The sequence below is a fragment of the Podarcis erhardii genome, assembly GCF_964252035.2.
Source record: "Podarcis erhardii genome assembly, chromosome: 14".
Lineage (NCBI taxonomy): Eukaryota > Metazoa > Chordata > Lepidosauria > Squamata > Lacertidae > Podarcis > Podarcis erhardii.
Genome location: NC_138503.1, coordinates 44,929,457 through 44,954,819, shown reverse-complemented (window position 1 = coordinate 44,954,819; position 25,363 = coordinate 44,929,457). Strand labels below are relative to the sequence as shown.

General features: G+C 39.9%; 1 protein-coding gene across 3 annotated transcripts in view; it reads left to right on the top strand.

Moving 5' to 3' along the window:
- The window catches only part of LOC309329184 (ubiquitin carboxyl-terminal hydrolase 22-A), a 102,516-nt gene that overhangs the window by 13,245 nt on the left and 63,908 nt on the right, over positions 1 to 25,363 (top strand). For 2 of the 3 annotated variants that reach the window (XM_081839845.1, XM_081839844.1), the window contains exon 2: positions 14,055 to 14,187. In XM_081839845.1, coding sequence (XP_081695971.1) covers positions 14,055 to 14,187 — 133 coding nt within the window. Of the gene's footprint in view, positions 1 to 14,054; positions 14,188 to 16,068; positions 16,136 to 25,363 lie in introns of those variants that run through there. The other variant, XM_081839846.1, reaches the window with a different exon arrangement.

The window sequence follows — 25,363 nt, the reverse complement described above, 5'->3', positions numbered from 1 at the left end:
GTTACTAATAATTTATATTAAATCTACTTTTCTGTACACACTCTGGGCCCGCTGATAGTACCAGCAAACATTGATCTTCATGGCAGCCTTTTAAATAATTGAAGATCAGATTTCACATCTCACCCTGCCATCTCAAACTGCTTCTTTTGTGTGCCAAACCTACTTGGTTTCATCTACTTAGATTATTTGTCCAGCATTCTATAGACTCTTTAATCAACCTCTTTGCTCCTCTGACCTATTGGAATTAATGGATGTGACCAACTTAAGTACGCTAATTTCGGTGGGTCTACTCTGAGTAGAAATTAGTTTGCCTACAACCCTTAGTGTAGATCTGCTAATTGGAAAATTACTGCATTTGTTATACTTCATAATTCCTGCCAAGGGCTAAGATAATGGATGTCAGGAAAAAAATGGCAGGAGGCAGGAGGGACTAAGGGTTGTTTGGAGGAGTGATATAGGCTACAGAAACTACACTTGGTGATTTGCTGTTGAACCTTCAGTGTTCATTGATCATGCATTTGACAACTTTTTCCTCATATTGCTACAGAGAAACTCTTTTTGAACAAGGATAGTCCCTCTTAAGCATGGTTTAGGTTCTCTAGCTTCTAGAATGCATTAGGACCTTGTTGTTGCTCTTCAGATTTAACAGGGAAATAGTAAGTGTACTTTATTGTCTTGCTTAGTTCTCCCCCCAATTCTGGATATAAATAGTTACTATTCATGATACTAGTGGAACCTCTTTTGTCTTCTTTTTAAACTATGCTAGCATGTATTTACGTCCTAGTTTTGAAGCACCTACTTCTGATACTTGCTTTGCCATAGCAGTGTTGCTCTTGTAGAAAGGAACAGCCTGAAGGCTGCTGGACATTCTGTAAGCTGGCAATGACTCCAAGTAGACTGTCTGCCAGGCAAGGAAAGCCATGCTCTGGCAGTAACCAACACTTTAATCCCCTGCCTTGTTCAGGGCAGTGAGGTGTAGACCAGCCAGCAGAGTTGGTTCTGTGCCACATGGCAGAGTCCTTCTATAACTGTTCATGCTGCTGGTCTTGTCGATTTGTGCTTCCACAGCCATACAAGCGTGCCAAATTGAACTCTTCTGTCTAGTAGTTCTTTGTACAACATGATGTTATAAACATTATTGCCTAACAAAGAAAGGTGAATCTGTATGTGTATGTGTAAGCATGGATTTTAAAAAACCACAACTGGTGGCATGAATAGGACCTGCTTAAAACTTGGCAAAGATTAACTGTTTCAGCTATGCTCCCTAAAGCAAAGGGAATCTCTTTTCACTTAAAGGCAATCAGTCCCTCTGTTGGTACTCTTTGATGGGATGGTTTCTTTCCTGACTGTTTTAGAATTGGCTTCCTTAGATGGTCTAAATACTAGTTCTAGACTCCAGAATGCTTCAGTTTAGATACCTTAAGCATGCCAGTGCTTTTATTAACTATCCTTCTCCTTAAGTTCCCAGGGCAGGTTACAAGAATTTAAATACATCATGAAAAATGATTTAAAAACTACAGTTACAAAAAAACGCAGTCACAAAAATAAGATTATGCTTCGGTTGAAACCTTGTCATTTAAGGTACAGATGGGTGGGGTATAAATAATAAATTATTATTATGATTAATGTATTTTGTATACCCTTTCTCAAAAGGTGGTCTGACCATTTAAACAACTATTCTATCACACCTTTTTTCTTCTATCATAAAAATTTCCTGTTTTGCCTTGGAAATGTTGGATTGCAGCTTCCGCATCCAAATATATTCTCCTGCACCCCAGACATGACCAGATTAGAAATCGCATTCCCCTGCTCAAATACAATAGATTTAATTCTAAAGAATATATGAGGGATAGTTGTACTAGATTTATAGTGAACATAGCCCGTTGTAACAATGTATTCCTGCCTCTTTCTGAGCTCCTTAAATGTTGACTTGCAGCCACAGCAAAATGGTTTATCTGTGGTAACAAGCTATTGAGGTAAAGTAACAATAGTATTTCCAGAATAAATATGGCACATATGTTAAATGAGTTAGTGCTCCTCTGTGAGTATCTTGACTGACCATTTTTGGGGGGATATATATATATGAATGTCCAGTGAATGGTAGAAGGGGAGACCTGCATCACCACAATCACATACACATCTTGGGGCACATGCAGTTCTTTCCCACCTTCCTTTTTTAAGGATGGATTGTTAAAATGAGCCGCATGTTAATTTGTATGCAGGATGGGATGGTGCATGAGGGCATGCTGCTCTACTACACGCATAAAGTCACTGCTCAGACTCTGCTGTCATTCTTCCTTGCTGGCTATGGACTTCCTTCATCTTATTCCCCCAATGACTTGGCCTTGTTCTACCCTAGTTGAACAAGAACTGGCTCTGACAGCTGCTTTGTTGGGTCCCATCCCCCTTCCTCCCTTTAAAGACTAGTGCTTCCTTTTCTAGAAACATGCCACCCTTCCCAGTGCATTCCTAAAAAGCATTTTTCAAGGGAAAATGTCAGACAGCAATGCAGATTTCTCACGTTCTTTGTGGACTAAATAGCAGGTGCCTTTACAGAAGGACTGCAGGCAGCTATTTTCTGCAGAATGCTGTTTTGAAAAGGGGGGGGGGAAGAATTAAACCTATTTTAAAAGTTTATTCTATTGTATAGAATAATTTATGATAGTATACTACTATTTGTGCTCTTATGTATCCCAGGATTTATTTATTGACCAACTGTTTTTGTTTTTTGTTTTAAAAAAGACTTTATTATGAAGTTAAAATAACAATCCAGTAAGGAATATAGTAAAAAAACACAAACCAACATTAACTGCAGAATTGCCCATAAAAAGCATGTGGTTGTCAAGGATTTCTGTTGAGATACAGTAGTTGCAAAAGTCGGCTGGCTTGGATTCCAGTTAGGAGTCAACATTAAGGTTTTTATTTCAGCTGCCAAGATAAAGTTGTTTTTTAAAAGCAAACACCTTGAAAAGATTCTGCTTATTTAGTAAGTGGTGCCTTTCCTATGTCAGGTAGCCATGATGAAGGTGAGAGTTTAGGTTTTGGAACTTCAGGACGTAGCTTTTAATCAGCTTCCCCTTTTAACTCCTAGGTGAGTGAATATTATTTTAGGGATCTGTTAACAATTTATTCTGATGATAACTTGCATCCAAGAAGCAAGTGAAATAATAATGGAAGCCTATACTGACACGGCACACTTATGAACAGTGATTACCTATTCCTGATTGTAAGAATATACTTAGCTCACTTTGAGGGGAAAGTTGCCGTGCCATGGTCCTTGTCTTCGTCCCCTCCACATGCCTCAGGCAGATTAGGGTGATTGCATTAATGTAGCCAAATCTGGCCTTCAGGTGCTGATTCCTAGGGGGAAAGTGTACTGTGTGTACAATAGTTGGAATACAGAATCTACTAACCCATAAAGCTTACTGGATAAGCTCAAGGCAGTTGTCATGTCTGAGTTTTAACTGCTACATAGGGTGGCTTTGAGAATAAAATGAAAGAACCCCTAGGTAATCTGCCCTGAGCTCCTTAGAGAAGAGGTGAGATATAATACTATCTGAATCAGTGAACCAAGCATATATGCAAAATATTAGAAACTGCAAAAGTGAGATGCCCAAGCCTCTTCATAAGTTAGCTTCAATTGAGAAATCTCCAGCTGAGGCAGTCAGACCCTTTCACTTCTAGGAGAAAATAGTTCATGAATTAAAGTTTCTGGACATGGCATCTCTTTCTTTGATCACCTTCTCAAAATTCACAATTCTTTCAGAGGAAATATTGGGTGATATCACTACAGCCTGATTGCTTCCTACATGTTTCCGATGCAGAAGGGTGAGGGTCTGCCTCCAAGAAGACTTATCAGGTCAACATCTGCTTAGCTTCAGCACTTCTGCAAAATCAGATGACCTTGGACCATTCACTAGGTCCTGCTGGATTTAAATATATTCTGAAAAAGAAACCTGAAGAATCTTACCATCTCATTTGCATAGGGTCAAAACGAGACACACAACTTTCTGATGTAAAAAAAAGTGCTATTGCTTTCATCAGCCACTTTGACTGAAATTTGGCTTGTTTTGACACAGAGAATTGACAGTCGTGCTCCCTGAAACTGCTTCAAAAGAGTCCTTAAACTACTGTTCAAATGGTGGAAAACGTTAAGTGTGCCCTCTGCATTTTCTTGCTCGCTCTTCTCCTCTCCTACCCTTTTGCATCTAATAAGCTGTATGTTCATTTCTGAAGATGATTTGGCTTTTGCTTCCATCAGTGCAATGTAGTGTTGAACTGCATTTCCCTAGTGTGAGTAGCATTAATCCTACCGTTCACCAATGAAAAGCAGTGTTTTGTAAGTAGGCTGCATGATGTTTGAAATTAGATGCTGGCTTTTGTGGTCTTGGATGCTGAACAGATTTTAGAAGGTCTGTGCATTGTGTTAAATGTTCATGTGATGGTAGTGGTTGCTTTTTAAAATGTACTATCTTTGAAATAGTTCAGTATATTAGGAATGTGGGCATTAATTGCTGTAGAAACACATTTGCTAGGAATTTTTCTTAGCCATTAATCCCAGCAGGCAATTTGGGAGTTTGTATATTTGTTTTCAGTTAACTAAGCAATGCTTTGGCATTTAATGCAAAGTGTCCATAAATGAAAACACTATAATTTACTAATTTCTGGGGGTGGCATTATGTAATTACTGTCTAGTAGTTAGGAAAATGTGGAGATAATACCAGCAGGGTATGAAGTGAAGCTAAACATAAAATATTTAACCTTTTGTTGTTTTGGCTAGTTTTTGCCAGTGTTTTAATTTTTCTCATGGAAACTCCATGAGAACCCCACTTAGTGCAGACCTTCTAACAATAAAAGCATTAAATGAAGCTGCTGATAGTGTCTTTAGTGTCCAAAACTCCTTCGCTTCATACATTTATAGATTTCACATCTTGCAGGCGTTCCTTAAAAAAGATTTTTAAAGGATTAAGTATTGCATTGTCCAGGGTACCAATGAGTGGCATGTATCTTATATGACTGTAGGTCCATCCTGGAAACACTCATTCTCTAATGTACTGATCAGCTGATGAATGGAGGATTCAATCCTGTTTTTTGGAGGAGTCTGCTTTGCCAGGGCATTCCCCACAGGGAACATGCTGGCAAAGCAGCATGTAGCAGAATTGGACCCTGCTCATCAACTGATATCAACTGATTGACGGGTGGGTGTGATTTGGGGGAAATGGTATTGTAGGTCCAATTAGTCCCTTGGTGAGCCAAGATTGGCTAGAGATTCCAAACCCCTGTGCTAAGCTAAATTAGGGCTTAGCTCAGTGCAGCACAGCAGCAGAATGACTGAGGAGGAGCAAAGTGGCTAGAGTCTCTCCAGGAGTACACAAAATGTTTTGATTTGGCATGACGTGAGAGCCGAACCACTGGTAAGAACTGTGCATAATTTGACAACTTTAAGGACTGGAAAATTGGGAGACAATTAACTCCTAGACCAGTCTAAACTATATGCTGCATAAATAAATCATGTGGAGGATCTGTATTGCAGTGATCTTTCCTGCTAGGGGAATTGCAGTGACTCTGATGTGGTCTTATACTTGAGTTTAACCTAAATCGCACAGGACATTTTTTTAAAGAATCTGACTCTGAGGGAGTTAACATCCCCCCCTTTTTTTCTGACTTTCCCTCATGTTGCATAAATAAATCATGTTGTAGAGGATCTATATTGCAGCTATCTTCGCTGCTAGCAGGAATGAAGTGACTTTGATGTGGACTAATTAAGTTCACATTTTCTGTGGACAGCTTACAGTGCTTAAAACAAAACAGAAGGAAACTGAGGTCTACAGTTGCCTACATAAGAACCATTGAGTTGCTAAAGCTTTGATCTACATTTCCATTAAGTTTTTTTTTCTGAAAAGATTGTGCTTAAGAGTATTTTCAGCGTCATTAACTGCAAAGCCCATAATTTGGGACCCCCTCCAAACCATTGGCAAAATTTTGCAATAGTTTTTCAGCGCCCCCCCCCCCAACTGATACTCAGAGAGTCATAGGCAGGCAACCCCAACCTTCGGCCCTCCATATGTTTTGGACTACAATTCCCATCATCTCTGACCACTGGTTCTGTTAGCTAGGGATCACGGAAGTTGCAGGCCAAAACATCTGGAGGGCCGCAGGCTGGGGATACCTGGTCATAGGTATCACTGAAAAACCTGATTCACTCCAAACTGGTGCCAATGTTTTTCAGTCATTTTGCATTTTGAACCCCCCATTTTTCAGCACCCCGCAAAAAAGCCCAGTAATGCATCAAACTGGGGGTTCTAGTTAATGCCACTGCAGTTAACAACACTCAGATTCCCACACTGTCTGATTCACTCCAAACAGGTACCAAAGTTTTGCAATGATTTTTCAGCACCCCGAAAACTGTAACCCACTCTCTTTGTGGCCATTCTGGTCTTTTCAAATCCAATGTTGCTCAATTGCCTGCAAAACTAATTTTTTTAGGCACCCGTGCACACTCCCACCATCTCCTCTTAAAATAATGTCTTGAAATGTGTTATCATGTGTGATAAGATGTTGGATTCAACTTGAAAAGGCACGAAAAGAACATTAGAAAATGCAATCAAAATGCTAGCTTTATAATCATTGAAACTAACGGGAGAAAACCCCTGAGTGAATGCAGCCGTAGCAAATTCAAATTCCTGGCCATTCAGTCACAGATCTTAAAATCATAAAACCTCAGAAACACAAGATCTTAAATTCAGAACAATCTCAGGATGGCACAGGACTCCAGTTGGCCTAAGAAGAATATCACCAAAATGATTGTTTATAGTAGTTTGTATTAAAATCTGTTGTTATTATTATTTCAAACTCAATATTATATATGTATACACATACAGTGGTGCCTCGCAAGACGAAAATAATCCGTTCCGCGAGTCTCTTTGTCTAGCGGTTTTTTCGTCTTGCGAAGCATCCCTATTAGCGGATTAGCGCTATTAGCAGCTTAGCGGCTATTAGCGGCTTAGTGGCTTAGAAAAAGGGGGGGGGGAGGAAAAGACTCGCAAGACGTTTTCGTCTTGCAAAGCAAGACCATAGGGAAATTCGTCTTGCGAAGCGCCTCGAAAAACGGAAAACCCTTTCGGCTAGCGGGTTTTTCGTCTTGCGAGGCATTCGTCTTGCGGGGCACCGCTGTACAAAAAAGGTAGGCTCTGGCCAACAAAACTTTATGTCATAATAAAAACACCTCTTAAAGTCCCACAGCCTCTTTGTTGTTGTTTATTCGTGGAGATTCTACAGTGGAACAGGAGGGGAGGTGCAGTCGCCCCACCTCTGCCGCACATCCATGCCCCCTTCCTGGTGCCAGTTCCACTGGGTATCCTCCTCAGCCCTTGGCCTCTGTGGCCAGTCATCATCACCCCTGCACACACTGGCTCCCAGCAGGCAGGGAGTCTCGAGACAGGCCAGGCGGTGGTCCTGAGCAATTTCCAGGGTGAGCGTCTCTTTCATTCTTCCCCACATTCCCTCTCACTTTACACAATTTCACTTATGTGCATGGGGACCCAGAAGGCAATCTCCACATGAGTGGGGGGATTCCTGTATCTCTTCCTCTGCATTTTGGGGGGCACTGCAACACATGGTGCTTTCACTGGGAAACAATTCAAAACTTTGGGCCTGGTTTGGAGTGAATCAGACAATGTCAGGTTTTTGGGTGATACCCAACCAGGGGTCATAGTTATCAATTCCTAAGTTTGCAGGACACTGGAAAATGTGGGGTTCACACTGCAAAACAATTGCAAAACTTTGGCATCAGTTTGGAGGGGATCCCAAATTTCGGGGTTTGTAGTTAATGAAACTAGTGTTTTTCATCAGAGTATCAGGGCAGGTTACCCCAAACATACATTTCTTTCTCTCTCTCTCCCCTCCCCAAATCTCTGGTAAGAATAAAATTTTCATTTACTGTGTGTTCCTACCTTGCAAATAACATCTTAGCTTCATGGGCAGCATTGAATAAGACACCCTGCACAATGTCAGGTAGGCAGGGTTGCTTAGCTAGGCTGCTTAGCTTGTCTGCTGCATTACTTCTCAAGTCACGTGTCCCTGAAGATTAGATCAATGCATTACCTAATAGAATGTTTAAAAACATTTTCACGATTTGCTGACACAGGGGAATGAATGAGGTAAAGTAATAGATTTTTATACTCAATCTTAGAACACACTACTGCGGTATTGGCAATCATCTTGTTCTCATGTGAAATTGGCTACTGCAGTGGTGCATTGCAGAAAACGGGGAAATCAGCATTCTGAAATATAAGTAGGGCTCAGTGTGTGTGTGTGTATGTATGATTGTATATATGGATTCCTGAAAAGAGAGAGATTTGCAATTTCTCATCTTCTCCTAGCTTGTAAAGAAAGAAGTTTCCTCGTACAGAGATGCAGCTGTTCAGCCATTATTTAGACATATGCTCACACATTGCCAAGGGTTCTTTATCCTAGAGGAGTTGGTTTATTATTTTTCTCATTGTTTTTATTAGTAAATAAAATGAAACCAAAAAGTCTTAAGAAACACTCATAATTTTACAGCTGGTTAAAAATAGCATAAGGTTGAACATTATTATTAAACTTATTACAAAACATTACAAAAAATCTTTTCCCCCCCATAATCAGACTGGTTTATATTAGGAATTGGTTTATTGAGCCGCTACACTAGAGAACTTTTTTTGTGGAAATTTGAGCCTTTGAAATTTACTCTTTTAAAGTAAATTTGCTGTATTTGTGTTGATGAAAACTAATATAAGAAACTTTATTTATGAAAAATTATAATGAAATATCATTTAAAAACTGTAAGCATACAACAATAATGGGCAGTAATTTCCTAAAAACTAAACTAAAACAAAAATATATTATAACGAACAAAACTAAGCAAAGTACAAAACAGAATTAAAAATTAAATGTAGAGTCCAATAAAGCTTTGGTAAACATAAGTTTCTCTTTATTTTACCTCATTCTGTGCCTTTGTGCTAGAAATTTGGTTACATTTAGTATTGAGAACCTAGACATGAAATGTATTTTCTTCATATGTCTTCTGTATTTTGGTACTTTTTTTTTAGTATAGCTTATTGCTGTAGAACTGAAATTCAACATGAAATGGGAAAGAGAGCTTCTAATTGTGGCAAATGTAGAAAACCTTCAGATAAGCTCATAGGTCCATCAGTCTACTTTCACTATCTTCTCCATGCAGCAAAGACTTTGTCAGCTTCGTTCCTGTCAAGGAAAGTGTTGAGTTCTTCTGGTAGGATACACTGGAATCTTAGCTGTTCACTGTAGGATAATACCCTTAGGTTTTATGTGAATAATTTTTATTATTTAAGAGCCCAGCATTTTCTAACCCTTTAATTCACATTAGTGGTACTTCTTGTATTCTGTACTCTAAAAAAAACAAATAGAAATTTCTACACCAAATTCTAGTATAAATTAGCAATCAAAGTAAAGTCATATTGCTGGAAATCTGAGAGCTTTTCATGATATAAAGCTGTGAAAAACAAACTTGGTTCCTTGCCCTCCCATTAGGTGGTATTCTCAGGAAGGCTGGTGAATTCTTCATTCAGATTCTGCAATTTTTTCTATACAATCACAGAATTGGAGAATCTGGGTAGACCTTAGTATGGCAAAGTGTATTGCCCAGTATTGTCTTTCTGTTATTTCTCCCCATTATTTCCCTGATATTCTTGTGTTTATATTTATGTAAGAATCCTACTTGTGGAGATTATATACTGTAGTAGCAACACATACAACCTAAATCCCAGCAGAAAAAAATAAGCATAATGACAGGGCTATCAGAAACCCTCATGACTTTCTTATTAGGTGTTTTATCTACTAACTATTTACTTTCCCATCCTTATTTCAGTTAATACATTGTATTTCCCACTCCTTGAAGGAGCTTTGGTTAACCAGGGAAATTCACATGACACTTAAAGCGAGGTCTGATAAGCACTGGCTGCAATATTGTACCAGGGCATTTAGTTGGCATACAGTCATACCTCGGGTTAAATATGCTTCAGGTTGAGCATTTTCAAGTTTACGCTCCGCTCAAAATGACATCATGCGCAGAAGCGGAGAATCATAGCACGTGCAGACGCGGATTGCGTTCGCTTCAGGATGTGAACGGGGCTCCGGAACGGATCCCATTTGCATCCAGAGGTACTACTGTATTTAAATTTCCCAGACAATGTTTTTGATCATACGCTACCCTCTTAGATCATGGTGGGGGAACTTCAGGCCCAGTGGCCAGATGCAGCCCTCCTAACTTCTGTTCAGCTCCTGAAACACTTCCCCAGGCTACACCCTCTTCCAAGGCTACGCTACCTCCTTCTGCTCTGCACTTTCCTCCACTGCTTTTGCCAGGCTAAGATGCTGCTGCTTCCTTGCCTGGATGGAGGGTGAAGAGATGTGGGTTGGTGTGTATAGAAACCTCTCACTTCCACAAGTCTGAAATGATCTCTGTTGTGCAAAGGTAAGAATCACATTTGTTGCTATGCCCACTTATGTATCTCACCCACCCACTTTTGCATCTGAGCCTGTCCATCCCTGGCATGTAGCCCTTGGAAAGTTGCCCATGAGGGAATGTGGCCGTCTCTTTGGAAAAGGTCCCCCACCCCTACTCTAGATGGTTAAACCAGTAAACAACATTGCTATTTGTCAACAGCTGGAAAAATTAAGATCTCAGTCCCAAGTTCTGTGTTACAGGCTTGCATAATTTCTTTAAACTTTAGTTTTGTGAGTTGCAATGCTGAATGTCATAAATAGCAGCCGCCTATATTTTTAACACTCCCAGCTAATGATTCATAAGCCACCTTGATGTTGCCATGTTCTATCTTTTCCCAAACTTCCTTGAGCTTTTGAAAAAGTCGTGATTTGAAAAAGAATTGCATCATTAGAACTGCACCTTGTTGTTAAGCCTGTTTACCCAGAAACCATTATCAGTAGGACTCCTAGCTTAAACGTGTTTAAGATTACAGAATACAGTTGAGTTCAGTGTCTGTCTAGTAACAAATCATTGTAAGTCTTGCAGTATTTGGTATCAGAAGAGCTTTTTCTTTGATTAGAATAGGAACAGATTTGTTAGCGCTCTTTCGGGTTTTTGGTAACAAAACACACATGAAAGGGCTTCTGAGAACATGCTGCCTACTTGCCTCTTAGCTGCAGTCAGTGGTTGACTGAAGAACTACCTTCATGGGGATGCAATCTCTGCATCTGTGTTAGGTCTTCTTGAAAGGATGCTGGCCTCACACCAGTCAGGGACAAAGTCAACACATGGATTGGCATTTAGGCGGCGGGGCTAGCATTCATTTGAACAGGAGTTCTTGCTTCGCTGGGTGTTATTCCTTCCCTCTCTTTTCCCCGGAATAATTTTGGCAGTTAAATAGTTATCCAAGGCAGCTGACAGTTTCTCTAACCCAGCGTTCAAGCTGCTTTCTGACACATTGGTGCATATTGGCTCACAACTAACATTTGCCTAATTAAACCATCAAATTTGATTTTAATTAATTTTTATAATGTTTTTATAATGTTGCACTGTTTCAGTGTTGTTAGCCGCCCTGAGCCCGGTTTCAGCTGGGGAGGGCGGGATATAAATAAAATTTATTATTATTATTATTATTATTATTATTATTATTATTATTATTAAACTAGCTATGGTCTTTTAAAATGTGGGGGGGTATTGTTTTTGTTTGTTACAATGATATGTATTTTTGTGTTTTTATTTTGCAAACCACCCTGTGATCCTCGGATGAAGGGCAGTATAGAAATTTGAACAAAAACATTTGTTTAGTACTTGCCTGCAAGTTTGAGAATTTGCTTTTTTATATATGTGAGGTCAGAATGGCTATTGCCTCTCTACTAATACGTTGGCTTCTTACTTGCCATTGACTAGTCTGCTGTGATGTCATAGAATGTTCCCAAACATTCTAATGTGAGTGGGCATTCTAATTCTTGGGCATTCTTAATATGGAAATGGTCTATTGTTCATTGAGAAATGTCAGGTTAGTAACATTTCTTTAGAATAAGCCCAACTTCTTCCTGCCTATACCTACTTAGCCCACCCTCCTTGGGAGTTCCTTTTCCTGTCCTTACTTCTCACATATTTTTTTTTTTTACTTTTGAAGCCTCCCAGGAACAAAATGATGTCACTTTCTGCTAGTCATTCTTGAGTGCCTGTAACAAAGTAGGTTCTTTTCTGTTACCTCATTGTGTTCTGTACAATCAAATTAGAAACAAAATTGTCAAGAGTTGTTGACATAGTGCCTTTCATCAGAGAGATTGCTCATATTTTAGCCATTTGTACCCAAGAATTACAGCTCTGTATTGATGCATTATGAAATTTGCAACTTTTATGTAAATAAGTGTTGGAATTGTATCTATATTTAAAAATAATCCATAAAATAGATGGGTGGTTTTAAGTTTGTAAGAGGATCGGTTTTCCATTTAAAAAATATTGACGCTTTTTCATAATACAATAAAAAACAAATTAATCTAAATGAAAAAGAAAGGGGAGAGAAGAAAAGGCAAAGTGCTCTCTCAAAGGTAGATCTTAACCCTTGTCTCACACAGAAAGGGGTGAACTCTCCCAGCTCACCCAGTCACTTCCCTTTCTTCTCTCAGCCTCCCACCCTGGGAGCTGTTGTAAGTGGATCTGTTTTCACCTCTCAGCTTGGATGCGATGCTTAAGTCAAAGTTGGACTTAAAGTGTTTTATCCAGCTAAGTTCTTCTCTGGGTAGACTCATTGGAATTAACAGACATTACTAACTTAGGTCCATTAGTTTAAATGAGTCTGCATTGAACAGAACTTGGTTGGCTGCAATGGTTAAATGGTTTTGGTTTTTTAATGGAGTGCTTAAATGGTTAACCTCCCACCTGAATTTAATACCTAACCATTTCCTAAAGTCTGTGTGTCTAGACCAGCATGCAATTTTAAATTGGTACCTTCTGACTTCCGTACAAATCTTGGCAAATGGAATGGGGACAAAAGGGTTTTTGGTAGACATAGAATAATAAGTACAAACAAAACAAAACCCAGTTCCCAATATTTTAACGTATCCGGAAAGTAAAACTCAGGGGAAAGAGATGCAGATTGGAACTCTCACAACTTCTCTGGGGCAAAGTAAACTGACTGTGACACAGCTGAGGAGGCTAATCCTGAATTGAGTGCTGGGATCAAAAGAAACAGAAAGCATGTCTAACCTCCACTGCAGTGATTTTTCTGTATGTACCCCTTTCTTTTCTCAGTAGGAATGAATGATCATCATCCATGAATGGACTAAAATAAAAAGGATACTTGGGGATGGAGTTGCAGTGGGGGTTAAAACAAATCAACATCCCTGGCAGCAGGTGGCCAGGCCTTCGCTGGCAAACTATGTGTGTAATATATGTTTGTGGTGCACGTGAATACATCCTTCGTCCCCATCATACATATAAGAGACATTTTGCTAGTCTAAAATATGTTGTGGTACTGCACAGTGGTGGGAACTCTCTCCTTATATTATCAAAAAAAGTCTTTCCTGTCTTTTCTCACATCTTTATAATAAGAGTTCAGTGCATCAGAGAGTATTTCTCCAGCAACTTTAGCTGCATAAATAAACAAATAAGCAAGTTATTCATCTGATGAGTTTTATCTGCTTAGCTATCCATTTTAGCAGTTTGCAAATCTTTATTGACTAAAGACATCTGATTGGCTAGCAGAAGGTTAACAGGATGTTGCACCACTTTCTAATAATCTCTAGCTGTTCTGATAGGTATTGTTTTGGATTGTATCTGTGCCATAATAAATGGGGATGGACCAACAGAGATATGGGTTTATAAAAGTGTTTCATTAGTGGAAAAACATGCATAATAGCTGTCTGCATATCCCTTTTGGATGGAGAATTCAGTTCTAGCTATCAGTCTGGCTCATTTTAATACTGGAAAGTAGAAATAAATGTCACACATATGTTAGTACTTACAAACCTAATCAGAGAGTGGATGAACTTACACAATAAAGTATTTGCTATTTGTAATGAATATCATCTTTGTATTTCAGGCAAAGTCGTGCATCTGTCATATGTGTGGTGCCCATCTGAACAGACTTCATTCTTGCCTGTACTGTGTTTTCTTTGGCTGTTTTACAAAGAAACACATCCACGAGCACGCAAAGGCAAAGCGACACAACTTAGGTAAGCAATCTTTTTAGACTCCTGCAATAGCATTGCTTGTTTACTAATGCATGATTTTTACAATGTGGAAAATACTACATTTAGATCAGAACCCAGACAACTTGACTCTTCTGGTTATAGAGGATATTTCATATAGAGATTTTTCTGGCTGATATGACTGGCACCTCTGTCGAAGCCCTAGCCAACCTCTGGAACACCCGAATGGCTTGGGCTATTGACACAATCACCCCTGAGCACTCGCTCCCACTTCATGGAGCCCGTTTGGCCCCCTGGTATACTCCAGAGCTTAGGGGTGGGAGACAGATTGAATGCAAGTGGAAGAAAGATCCGAATGAATGCAACTGAACTCTGGTAAGTGCTCTTTATCGAGCCTACCTAGTGGCAATGAAGGCCGCAAAGAAGGCATACTTTGCTGTCTCTACTGCATCTTCATTATGTCGTCCGGCAGAGCTTTTCTGGTTTGTACGGAGCCTTTTATAGGCTGGCCCAAAGGAGGTGGTAGAACCAACTGTATCTCGCTGTGACTTGTTTGCAAAGCATTTTGGGGATAAAATCGCTTGCATCCCACCAAGAACTTGACTGTGCTGTTACAGCAGGTGAATCTCATGGGGTGCCCAGAGCACAGTCTAGTCCTGTTGTGTTGGATGAGTTTCAGTTGATAAGGCTCGAGGATGTGGATAAGGTGCTTGGATCGGTCAGGGCGACCACTTGTGCTGTAGATCCTTGCCACTCTTGGCTGATAAAAACCAGCACGGACGGAACAGCTGGCTGGACCAGGGAGGTGATCAACGCCTCTTTTCAAGAGGGGGTGATCCCTGCCTGTTTAAAAGAGGCAGTGGTAAAACCACTCGTTAAGAAACCTTCCCTGGATTTGGAAAACCTAACTAACTACCAGCCAGTTCCTAATCTCCCTTTCTTGAGCAAAGTTCTGGAGTGAGTGGTTGCAGACCAGATCCAGGCACTGCACTTTTGGACGAAACAGATTTTCTGGATCTGTTTCAGCTGGGGTTTAGGCCCAGTTTTGGCACAGAAACTTCTTTGGCCGCTCTGTATGATGACCCCTGCCTAGAGAGAGACAAGGAAATGTGTCCCTGTTAATTCTTCTTGACCTCTCAGCGGCTTTCGATACCCTCGACCACGGTATTCTGCTGGAGTGACTGTCCGAACTAGGGGTGGGTGGCACCACTTTGCAGTGGTTCCAATCCTACTTGGATGGTCATTTCCAGAGGGTGTTGCTTAGGGAATGCTTAACAACAACAACAACAACAACAACAACAACAACAACAACAACAACAACAACCCACTCATTTTTTCTGGTAATTTACAGTCTGAAGTTACCCTATAATTATGGCCTTGATTAATTGAGACTAGGTAGCTAAAAATAAATAAGTCAAACAGACACACACACACACACAGAGAGAGAGAGAGAGAGAGAGAGAGAGAGAACTGCTTTCTCGTTAGTGGAAAGGAGAGTGGTATTTATGTTTTCCATTTTATTATGATGCAAAGCTCATTTGTAATCATGAAAGATGTTGGTGTACATGAGTGTTACAGTTACAAAGCTGATCTCTTGATTTTAACAGAAAATGTCAGACAATTCCACTGGATCTTGATATCTCTTAAATTTTATAATTTCCTGCCTAAAATCAAATGGTCTTTGGTGGTTTATCCTGGAAAACCTTCATTTTTAAAATGCTTAAATCCCTTTTATTTATAAAGAAGTAAACATGTTCTCAGTTCACCTAGCAGGACTTCCAGTTAGGCCTGCATTAATGTATGAGCTCTGTATTTGTGACTTGGATAGACAACCTCCTTGAAAGTGTTTTTGAGTGTTTTTAAAAATGAATTTTGATTGTCATGTATTTACTTCGTTAGTTAAAAACTTTCCATCTACTGCCTCACCTTCCCAGACTTGTCAGATGCTCAGCCTGGTAGGAGTCAGCAAACAGTATGTCATATTATCTTATCAATGTCTATGCAAATGCCCTATTATTTAAATAATTATTACATATAGTACTTCTTACTCTTACTATACATCTTGAAAAGGCTTAACTGAAAACACGAAGCTTGAATTACCTGCTCACTTAATTATCAATGCATAAAGTCAAACATTTTGCCCACATTTTGTGCATGGATGCCGTATCCTTTCTAAAGTACATTAGTTTTCAAACTTTTGATACTGAAGGAACTCCTAGTGATCCAGGCACCAACTGAGATATTCTCAAGGACAAATCCAAATTAGCTGGGACCAATTGCTTGGTTGCAGTCCTCTTTCTTGAGACCCGTAAGAGCTACTGCCAGTTAGAGAATACAGGAAAATATTGGGAAAGGACCATAGCTCAGCAGTAGAGGATTTGCTTTGCATGCCGAAGGTCCTTGGTTCAGTCCCTGGCATCTCCAGGGAGGACTGGGAGAGGCCCTGTCAGAAACCCTGAAGAGCTGCTACCAGTACTGAACTAGATGGACTTAAGGGTCTGACTTGCTATAAGACAGCTTCTTATGTTCTACATACTGGTCTAGAAAGAGCATGATTGGATCCAGTATAACGGGAGCTTCATATATATCAAATGCAGTCAACTTGTAGTGGCTTGGAAAATAGCATGGGAGTTGTCACAATGAAACCATAATAGGAGGGCCAGAATTCTTAAAAGTTATGTATGTGATTCTTTTCACCAGCTAAGGAGTTTTTTCAGTTGCAGGAATTAGGAGCAGGCAGACCAGAGTGCACCTACCAGTTTTGGGAATGCTCAGGGAACGGGTTCCCAGTGTTGCTTCATGATTATTATTTTTTACAGTGCTGCCGTTACCTTAAATGGGATCTTGCAGGCCCATTAGCCAGTGGCTCACCTTCTTGACCTATACTCTGAGGGTAACATGTGGGTTTCAGTGTGAGAAAAATGAGGCTATTGCATGATCAGAGAAATCTTACTTGAATAAGTTTAAGTTCATTTTAAATTAGCATAAATTTACATATCATTAACAGAAGTTTTGAAGAAAGGAAGCATACTTTTAAAAAAGATATTGTATATCACAGCAGACATACATCTTGGAAAAGGCATTCCTTCTTGTGTGAGAGTGAGGGGTGAGTGCCTCTTAAGATGGTCCTTGCCACCTGCAGGGTTGTTTTTTTTAAGAAATAGTTTTTAAAAATGTAATGATTATTTAGTTGCTTTACAAATTGGTGGTGCCAACATACAGCAGCAAAGTGTGGGGATGCTTAGATCTGCAACCAAGTAGAATAAGAGTGACATATCTGTAACTTTTTGGGGGGAGAGGATTATTGGAGGTAAAGGAAGCAATCCAATGGGAACTGGCCATTAGCTTAAGAAAACCTTAAGAAAAATGGGAGAGAATGAGAGATAAAGTGTGTGGTCTAATTAATTGCTACAATTAATTGTCTGGGATCTACCGTATATGGTAGTAATATGGTTTAAATCTTCTGTGCTTAAATTTAGAGTGCATTTAAGTCTTAAAACTTATTCTAAAAATTCCTTCTTGCCAAGGTTACGAGTGGGGAAACTCTCTTTTAATGTGTGCTAGCCCTGAAATGTCAGATGAAAATATTCTTTACAGCAGTGCCTGAAACAGCACCGTTGGAATGCCATTTGATCACCCCCCAAAAAAACATGTTACATGCATACACATCTCAAAATGAACCGAAATTATTTTTGAAGCACTTAGTGACTTTGCTGAGCTTACATCAGTCTCCATGGAGACGAGCAGAACCTGAAGCTCCAGATAACAAATTGTGAAGCTTTAGCAGAAGCAGCTACATATATGCTGCAGAATGATGTATTTGCATGTACTAGGGGTGAAATCCACCCACAGCGTGTAACCCCTGAGCTTGAGGACAAGTTTCCCTTCTCATTCAGTATTATGCATCTCACTACTTTTCTCCAAAACAGAGATATAGTTAGAACTCTCTAACACCTTGATTTCTATGGCCTTTAAAAGCAACCTAAATTTGTCCTGTGTGTATAACTCAGAACGGAGGTGCATAAAGGAAGAACTGTGCCAAAGCATCTGTTACTGTTCCTCCTGGGCAGAAAGAACTTGGAGCCGTTTGCTGGTGCATATGCTTTGTAGGAGGTGAGTTGGTGGGTGGAGCTAGTCCACCCCCAAGCCCTTGATCAGTTCAAAATATGACTCTTGATTGAAAAAAGAAAGCAAGTTGCTGACAAGGTAATTATAGGCTTCTGTATTCTACAGTGAGACCCCAGCCTGTGGCAGTCATCTTCTTTGTGAATCTCATTTTGTAGCCCTTGGCCTGTTGGACCACACTGCAATATTAATTCCTTGGATTTTCAAAGGCATAGCAGATAGAGCCAAGATCTTTGTTTTCTGAGAAGGAATGCATGTTTGATAGGACTGAAAAGATGGTCACCACTCCAGCCCCCTGCTACTTCTTCAGTGGTGGTGGACAACTGGAGTGCTCCTTGAGCCGGATTTACTGTGTACCAGATTTACTATGCAGAAAATCTCATAAATTAGGATCAAATTCGAGTATGGAATCCTCATGCTTTGCATGCAGAAGGTCTCTAATTCAGTCCTTGCTATCTCCAGAATAGCAAGTGCTGTGAGAGGTTTCTTTCCAAGACCCTGGAGAACTGCTGGGCTAGGTTGAGAAACAGTCTGACCTGGAATAGCTTTCGACTCAAGAGTTAGAAACAATAGAACTGGCTCCTGTTAGCTTCAGCTCCATAGTAATTGTCCTATGAACTGCCCATAATGGCTAAATGGGATAAGAGACAACAAAAACTAATAACAGGGTATTTTACTTTGAATGTAGTCAAGGTGAATTAGTCATTAAAAATAACTCAGATGAAATTTTGCCGGAGGTTCATGTTTTCTTTCTCTTCCTTTTTCTCTACATAGACTGCAAAGTGCCACAAGACCTATATAAGAGCTGCTGCCAAGATGCATGTTGTTTTTGTAAATACAGTGATTTGTGCATCTGTGCTTAATTTCTGAGCCATAGTTAGATCAATTCTATTGTATGGGAGGGTGAAAGTGGATATTCCAGTGTAGTTAACATACACATTTGTAAATAAGCAAATAATGAGTTTCTGGGTGCATCTGGAACCATAGATGGCTGAGAGAAGCAGAAATCGTAAATTAGTTCAACTTTGGGGGGGGGGTTACTATGTTACATTTTCCAGAGGAACTGAAAGTCTGCAGCAATCAGTATTATGGACAAGGCAGTACTGTGATCTTTAAACACCTCCAGTTTCTTTCTGTGGAGATTGACACTGCAGACCTCTTCTTTTTCAAATACCTTTTAATCAGGTTTGTATTGCTTACTTGGAAAGAGTTGGTTCTGATGTAGGTGACCCTCCCCGCAAAGAAGTGCACTGACTTCAAGGAATTTGAAGCACTTTAGGCATCCATTTGTTAACCTGTGGACTCTTGATCACAAAGGAATGCCTTTCTCCAGGTCCCTTGGTAGCTACCTGTCTGATCCCAGAAGACTGGTCACAGATACGTTTCTTATGTACCTCTTTGCCTCTGCATGCCTGGTAGGACTTATTCACTTGCCATCTTTCACAGGATGGCTTTAAATCTTTCTGTTCAGACTGATGAATTGTTGCTGCTGTTTCTGATTCATTCTTGGTGGAGCAACTGCTGGGGTGGTTATAAATGGTTAGGTACATTTTTCTGGGGGAGGGACCATGGCAGATGGAAGGTTTTTTGTTGGCTCCCAATGGAGATAGCAGCATGGTGTTTGATGATAGCCAGATACAAGTTTTGCTGTCAGCTTTCACTTCCACAAAGAAGTTGAAATGAAGGGATTGCCCCTCTTGTTTGCTTGAAAATTTGCTCTTCGCACTTTAGAGAGACTGTTGGAGGGTTGTTTTCCTGCCCTGTGGGTTCAGTGCCTGGAAGCCACCATCTTACCCAAACCACCCTGCAGCCCTGATATGGGCACTGCGACTGCAAATGCCTCGCTTTCTTAATCATATTTGGAACAGGATAACTTACAACCTAAAAGAGTTTCTGTGTCTGTTAGTAAGAATCGCCACCTGGTGAAACTGCTTTCCATAATAAAAGAAGGAGAAGTAAGGAAAGCAGCTGCTTATGGCATTGAGTAAAAGTGACAAAAAGCTGGATTTATGGTGTGAAATGAGAAAGTTTTAAATCGACAAGGGGAATCTCTGTGAAGCTTTAAGTGGATTATTTTTCATTTTCATTTTTTATTTGAAGAAAGTGTGTTTAAGAAATTGAAAGTTAGTTTGCCAACTGACACTATATCCATGGAAATGGAATTAACCTTGTGATGCTGCTGAAGTGATGGAAGCCATTAAGGGACAGAAGCCCTAATAACTTCAGTGAAGCAGGAAAATAGCCTCCCCATTCAGAATAAGAAAAAAATAAGAAAAAAAGGCAGAAGGAGGGAAAAGAGGTAGAAAATAGGAGATCTTCAGGGTCCTTGCTTACTATGGATGTTCTTAAGCAGATGATGACAGAGCAAACAATGTCCCTCAATGAAACAATATAGGCTTGGGGGGGGGGAATAGATAAAAAATTGACAAGACTAAAAGAACAGTCAATGAAGTGAGGAATGAAATTAAACCAGAGATGAATGAAATGGAAAATGGAATCAGATATGACATAGAGGCTTTAGATGACAAGGAACTGGCAGGACTGAGAGCTGAAACTATGGCAAAACTAGAAGGGACAACTGATGAAATTGAAGAACCCACTATGCATAACTATGAAGTTATGGATGGAGAAAGATCTGGATAATCTGACATTGATGGAATTGAGAGAGAGAAAGAGTTCCATGTACAATTTAGAGTAATCCCAGAGGATAAAGCTATTAAATCTCGGGGGGGGGGGAGTTAATGGTTCATTTTGTTTTTATTATGCATTTTGTGTTTTCATTTTGTATTTTTATGTTGTGAAGGGCAGTATATAGTTGATAGATAGATAGATAGATAGATAGATAGATAGATAGATAGATGAACTCTTCTGCCAGAATGCAAGACAGTTTAGGCAGTTTTCAACAACCGAATCCTGAATCCCGAGGAAACTTCATTCCTATTTCAGATCCACCATCATTTGTGACTGAGTTTGACACCAAATGGTTAGATGTCCTACCACAGTAGCACTTTGCTCTGTTGGAAAGCCAGTGTGGTTCAGTGACTGGTTGTGGCAAATCCAGGTTCAAATCCCTGCCAACTATGAAACATCCTAGCAAGGGCACAGCCAGGATTTTTGCTGGAGGGATGGAGCCAAAGATGGTAAAACTTTTTTTAGTGAAAACACCCTATATATAGAAAATTGTGGGGGCCATCCTACAATGGAGTACTTACAGTAAGGGAGAAACAAAAGTCAGTTCCTAGGGGGAAGGATGAAGTTCAAATTCTTGCCCTCTTTGTAAGAGGGTAGAACAGAATATACAGAAGAACATAAAGTAGAAAAGAACCAGTATGTGCTTGTTTGGAGTTCACACCCATAATGTGCAGGATCTTTTCTGCTGTGTCCTTGGCTTCTATATATCCTACCACAGGAGCTTATATTACATTGTCTAGAGAATGTGCACACCTAAGCCTTGCAAAAATCTGTCTTGCAGGAGGCACTATAGTCATTTTGAAAGTCTGGACCCCTACCCCTTATTTGGGGACACGGGTGACACTGTGGGTTAAACCACAGAGCCTAGGACTTGCTGATCAGAAGGTCGGCGATTCGAATCCCCACGATGGGGTGAGCTCCCGTTGCTCGGTCCCTGCTCCTGCCAACCTAGCACTTCAAAAACACACAGTGCAAGTAGATAAATAGGTACCGCTCCGGCAGGAAGGTAAACGGCATTTCCGTGTGCTGATCTGGTTCGCCAGAAGTGGCTTAGTCATGCTGGCCACATGACCAGTAAAGCGGCCAGTAAAGCGAGATGAGCACCGCAACCCCAGAGTTGTCCACAACTGGACCTAATGGTCAGGGGTCCCTTTACCTTTTACCCTTTATGTGAAAAAAAAAAGTTGGACATTACAGTGCACATTGTTATAGAAGTGGGGCAGCCAACCAAAATATTGGCTGTTATTTCTGAGAGAGGAGCTGAGGCATGAGGAAATTCATGTTGCTAGTCTCAGCCAATAAGTGGCTGGGATAATAGCTGCAGGTACAGCGATGTGTGAGAGCAGATGAGAGGGAATGTACAGGTGCAGTTTGTTAGTGATTGACTTGGCAATGTGTATCATGAGCCTCAAAGTTAGATTGCTTTCAGAGAATCTGTTAGCAAAGCTGTCTTGTCACATGTACTGCTAATGAAAAAGGTTTCTAAGGCTTGATGAAGGCTTTGGCCCCATAATCCCTAAACGTACTTGGGTAAAATCATCTTGCAAAATTGGTGTCAATTCAGAGATATTGAGTACTAAATAGGTCTTAATGGAAGAAGTTAAAGTAATTGCAAGCGAAAAAACAGCCTTTGTTCCACCTTTCCATCTTGTTTTGTTCCAACTTGTTTTGAAAATTCTTCATGAGGCAGGATTATAATAAAATGAGAGCCATAAATATCAATTTTTCCCTTCAAATCTCCATATACTGCATATAACATACTGGAGGACTTTGTAATAATTGACTTCTGTTTTTAAATTTAAACTAATTGCAGAGGTTTCCTTGATTTAATATAAAGTTGTAGTATATAATATATATAAAGGGCTATGATAATTCACTTGAAAATATCTGACTATTTTAAAATATAACATTCAGATATCACTTTACGAGGCTCCTAACATCCACCCACCCTATTGCTATGGCAACAGTTAATTTGTATGTAACTGTTATATAAGCAAGTACCATATTCTATGCAAACTGGCATTTTATTTTATTTTCTATTAAAACTGGCATTTTATTTTATTTTCTACACTGATAATAAGCAAGAATGGTAGGAATAGGAACCTTAGTTTGTAGGTTAGTTACTATAGTCATTTTTGAAGATTAAGATACATAATATCCCTAACTTACTTTGGTTAGGCTTATAATGATTACTAATGTTTAGAAGCAACAGCAATGCACACTTGGAATGCCTGTAGTGGTACTTCTTTCAATTGTCTATTTTAAAGATAAAGTTTATGAAAGGTATCTGGCCACCGTTGAAACACAGTGTATTGGCTTTGTTGGAAGAACAGCTTCTCTCAAAACATGCTTTGGGAAATCTAATTTAAGATATTTTCAGATACTGCTCTGAACCTTCGCATACATTAAGTCCTTCAGAATTCAGGGCTGCTATACCTGAAGATTTGAAATTGGATATTTGTGATTCACATTCTATTTCAAAACAAGATGAGAAAAAAGGAGGTTATAATAGCTTGGACTTGTATCTTGAGGTTCATTTAGCTCTTGTTACGTGCAGGCATTGCATTCAAGTCAACGTGGTTTCTTCTGATGGAGGAGGCTTACTGTACCTCTGGCATGTGTGAATTAGATACAGTGGTACCTCAGTTTACGAACTTAATCCGTTCCGGAAGTCTGCTCTTAAACCAAAGCCGTTCTTAAAGCGAGGCGTGCTTTCCCTAATGAGGCCTCCCGCCGCCAGTGCCCTTCCACCGTTCGGCTTCTGTTCGTAGACCGAGGTAAAGTTCACTAACTGGAATACCTACTTCCGGTTTTGCAGAGTTCGTATGCCGAATAGTTTGTTTACAGGGCTGTTTGTAGACCGAGGTACCACTGTATCTGTTTTTAGCTATGTCAACTTAATTATCAGCTGAGAAATAGGGCATTTATCTGTAAAATGAGACAGAACACACTGGCAGCCACCTGAGCCCATGGGAGGTTTGAAATCCTGGTTCTCATCTTTTATGGGTCAGTGTGGCACCAATCTAAGCCAAATTAGGAAGTGGAACTGATGCAAGAAAATTTTTTATGTGTCTTACATCATTCTGAACTGAAATTTCTTAATGGATTTGTGTATATAATATCTGTAAAAAATGTAAATGGCTTGCGTTGTCTTTATTGGGAAGAGACTGATTTGGCTCTGTTTTTGGAGTTCAGTGTATCTTTAGAGGGCAACTTTGGAACCTCCATTTTCAGCAAGAAGTAAGTATTAGCAGATAAAAACCAGCTGATTAATTAGATTTAACCTGTTTTGTATAAGAATGCCCTGTAGGTTTTGAAGTTCATATAAGAACACTAAAGAAGTGTATGACTTCAAGAGCTGTTTGAAGATTGGGATAGCAAAATATTGTTGAGAATCTGATATGATTCACAGAGGAAGTTGCTCCCAGTACCATTCACCACAAGGAAGGAGCTTAAGGTCCAAATAGTTCTCTGTTGCAGAAGATCAGTAAAACAGTTCTGGACATAGTTTTTAGGCTTTTGCAGATACAGATACATACAAGTACAAAAAATCTCCCTTGCTCCAAATAAACTCAGCAATTCAAGACGTAACACCAAGCAAGGAACACCAACAGATTGATGAGTCACAGACTAAGTCTGCTGAACTGATATGCATTAATCACCCCTTTTCATGTCCAGTTACTCTAACTGGGGTCGCTAAGATGGTGTGGCAGGGGGTGCTGGAGGTGTAAATGACTACCAGCCTTTGAGAAGCTGGTACAGTATCGCTGGATCAAGTTCATTAATTTTGTTGATTTAATTAAATTAAAGATTTTAAGTTAGAATTTGAACAAATGTGCAGTTGTTATTGTTTTGAATTTAATTGTGTTGTTAATCTTCCTTAGTAGGTCATGCAAACCACTATTTTGAATAAAGCTTTTTATAGGGTGGGATAGGAAGCACTGGGGATGAGTTTATTGGAACCAAGGGGAGCAGTGGCCGAAAAAGTTTGGGAACCATTTTCTAGGTGGTGGACTGTTCATTCTGCATTGTTCCAGAAATGTACACCTACATTGTTAGCTGTAAATATTTTATTTACATCTGGGGACATGTGGGCAGACTTAGAATATTTAGAACATTTGGAACAGAGTACACTGGGCAACAACTCCTCTGGTTGCTATACCCCTCCCCAGACTAAGAGAGAAAGAGAGCACACATTTGAACAAATTATTAGCTTTTCCATAGTGTCTGGATGAAAATCGTATGAAGTGAAGGCCCAAGACAGGTGTTGATCATCATGTGAGCTGCGCACAGGTGGTCTGAAGCGAGCGAGCGAGCTACCACCTTTCCTGTGGAGCCTCCTTTTATTGAGACAAACATGCAAGCTAGGCAAATACATTTTTGG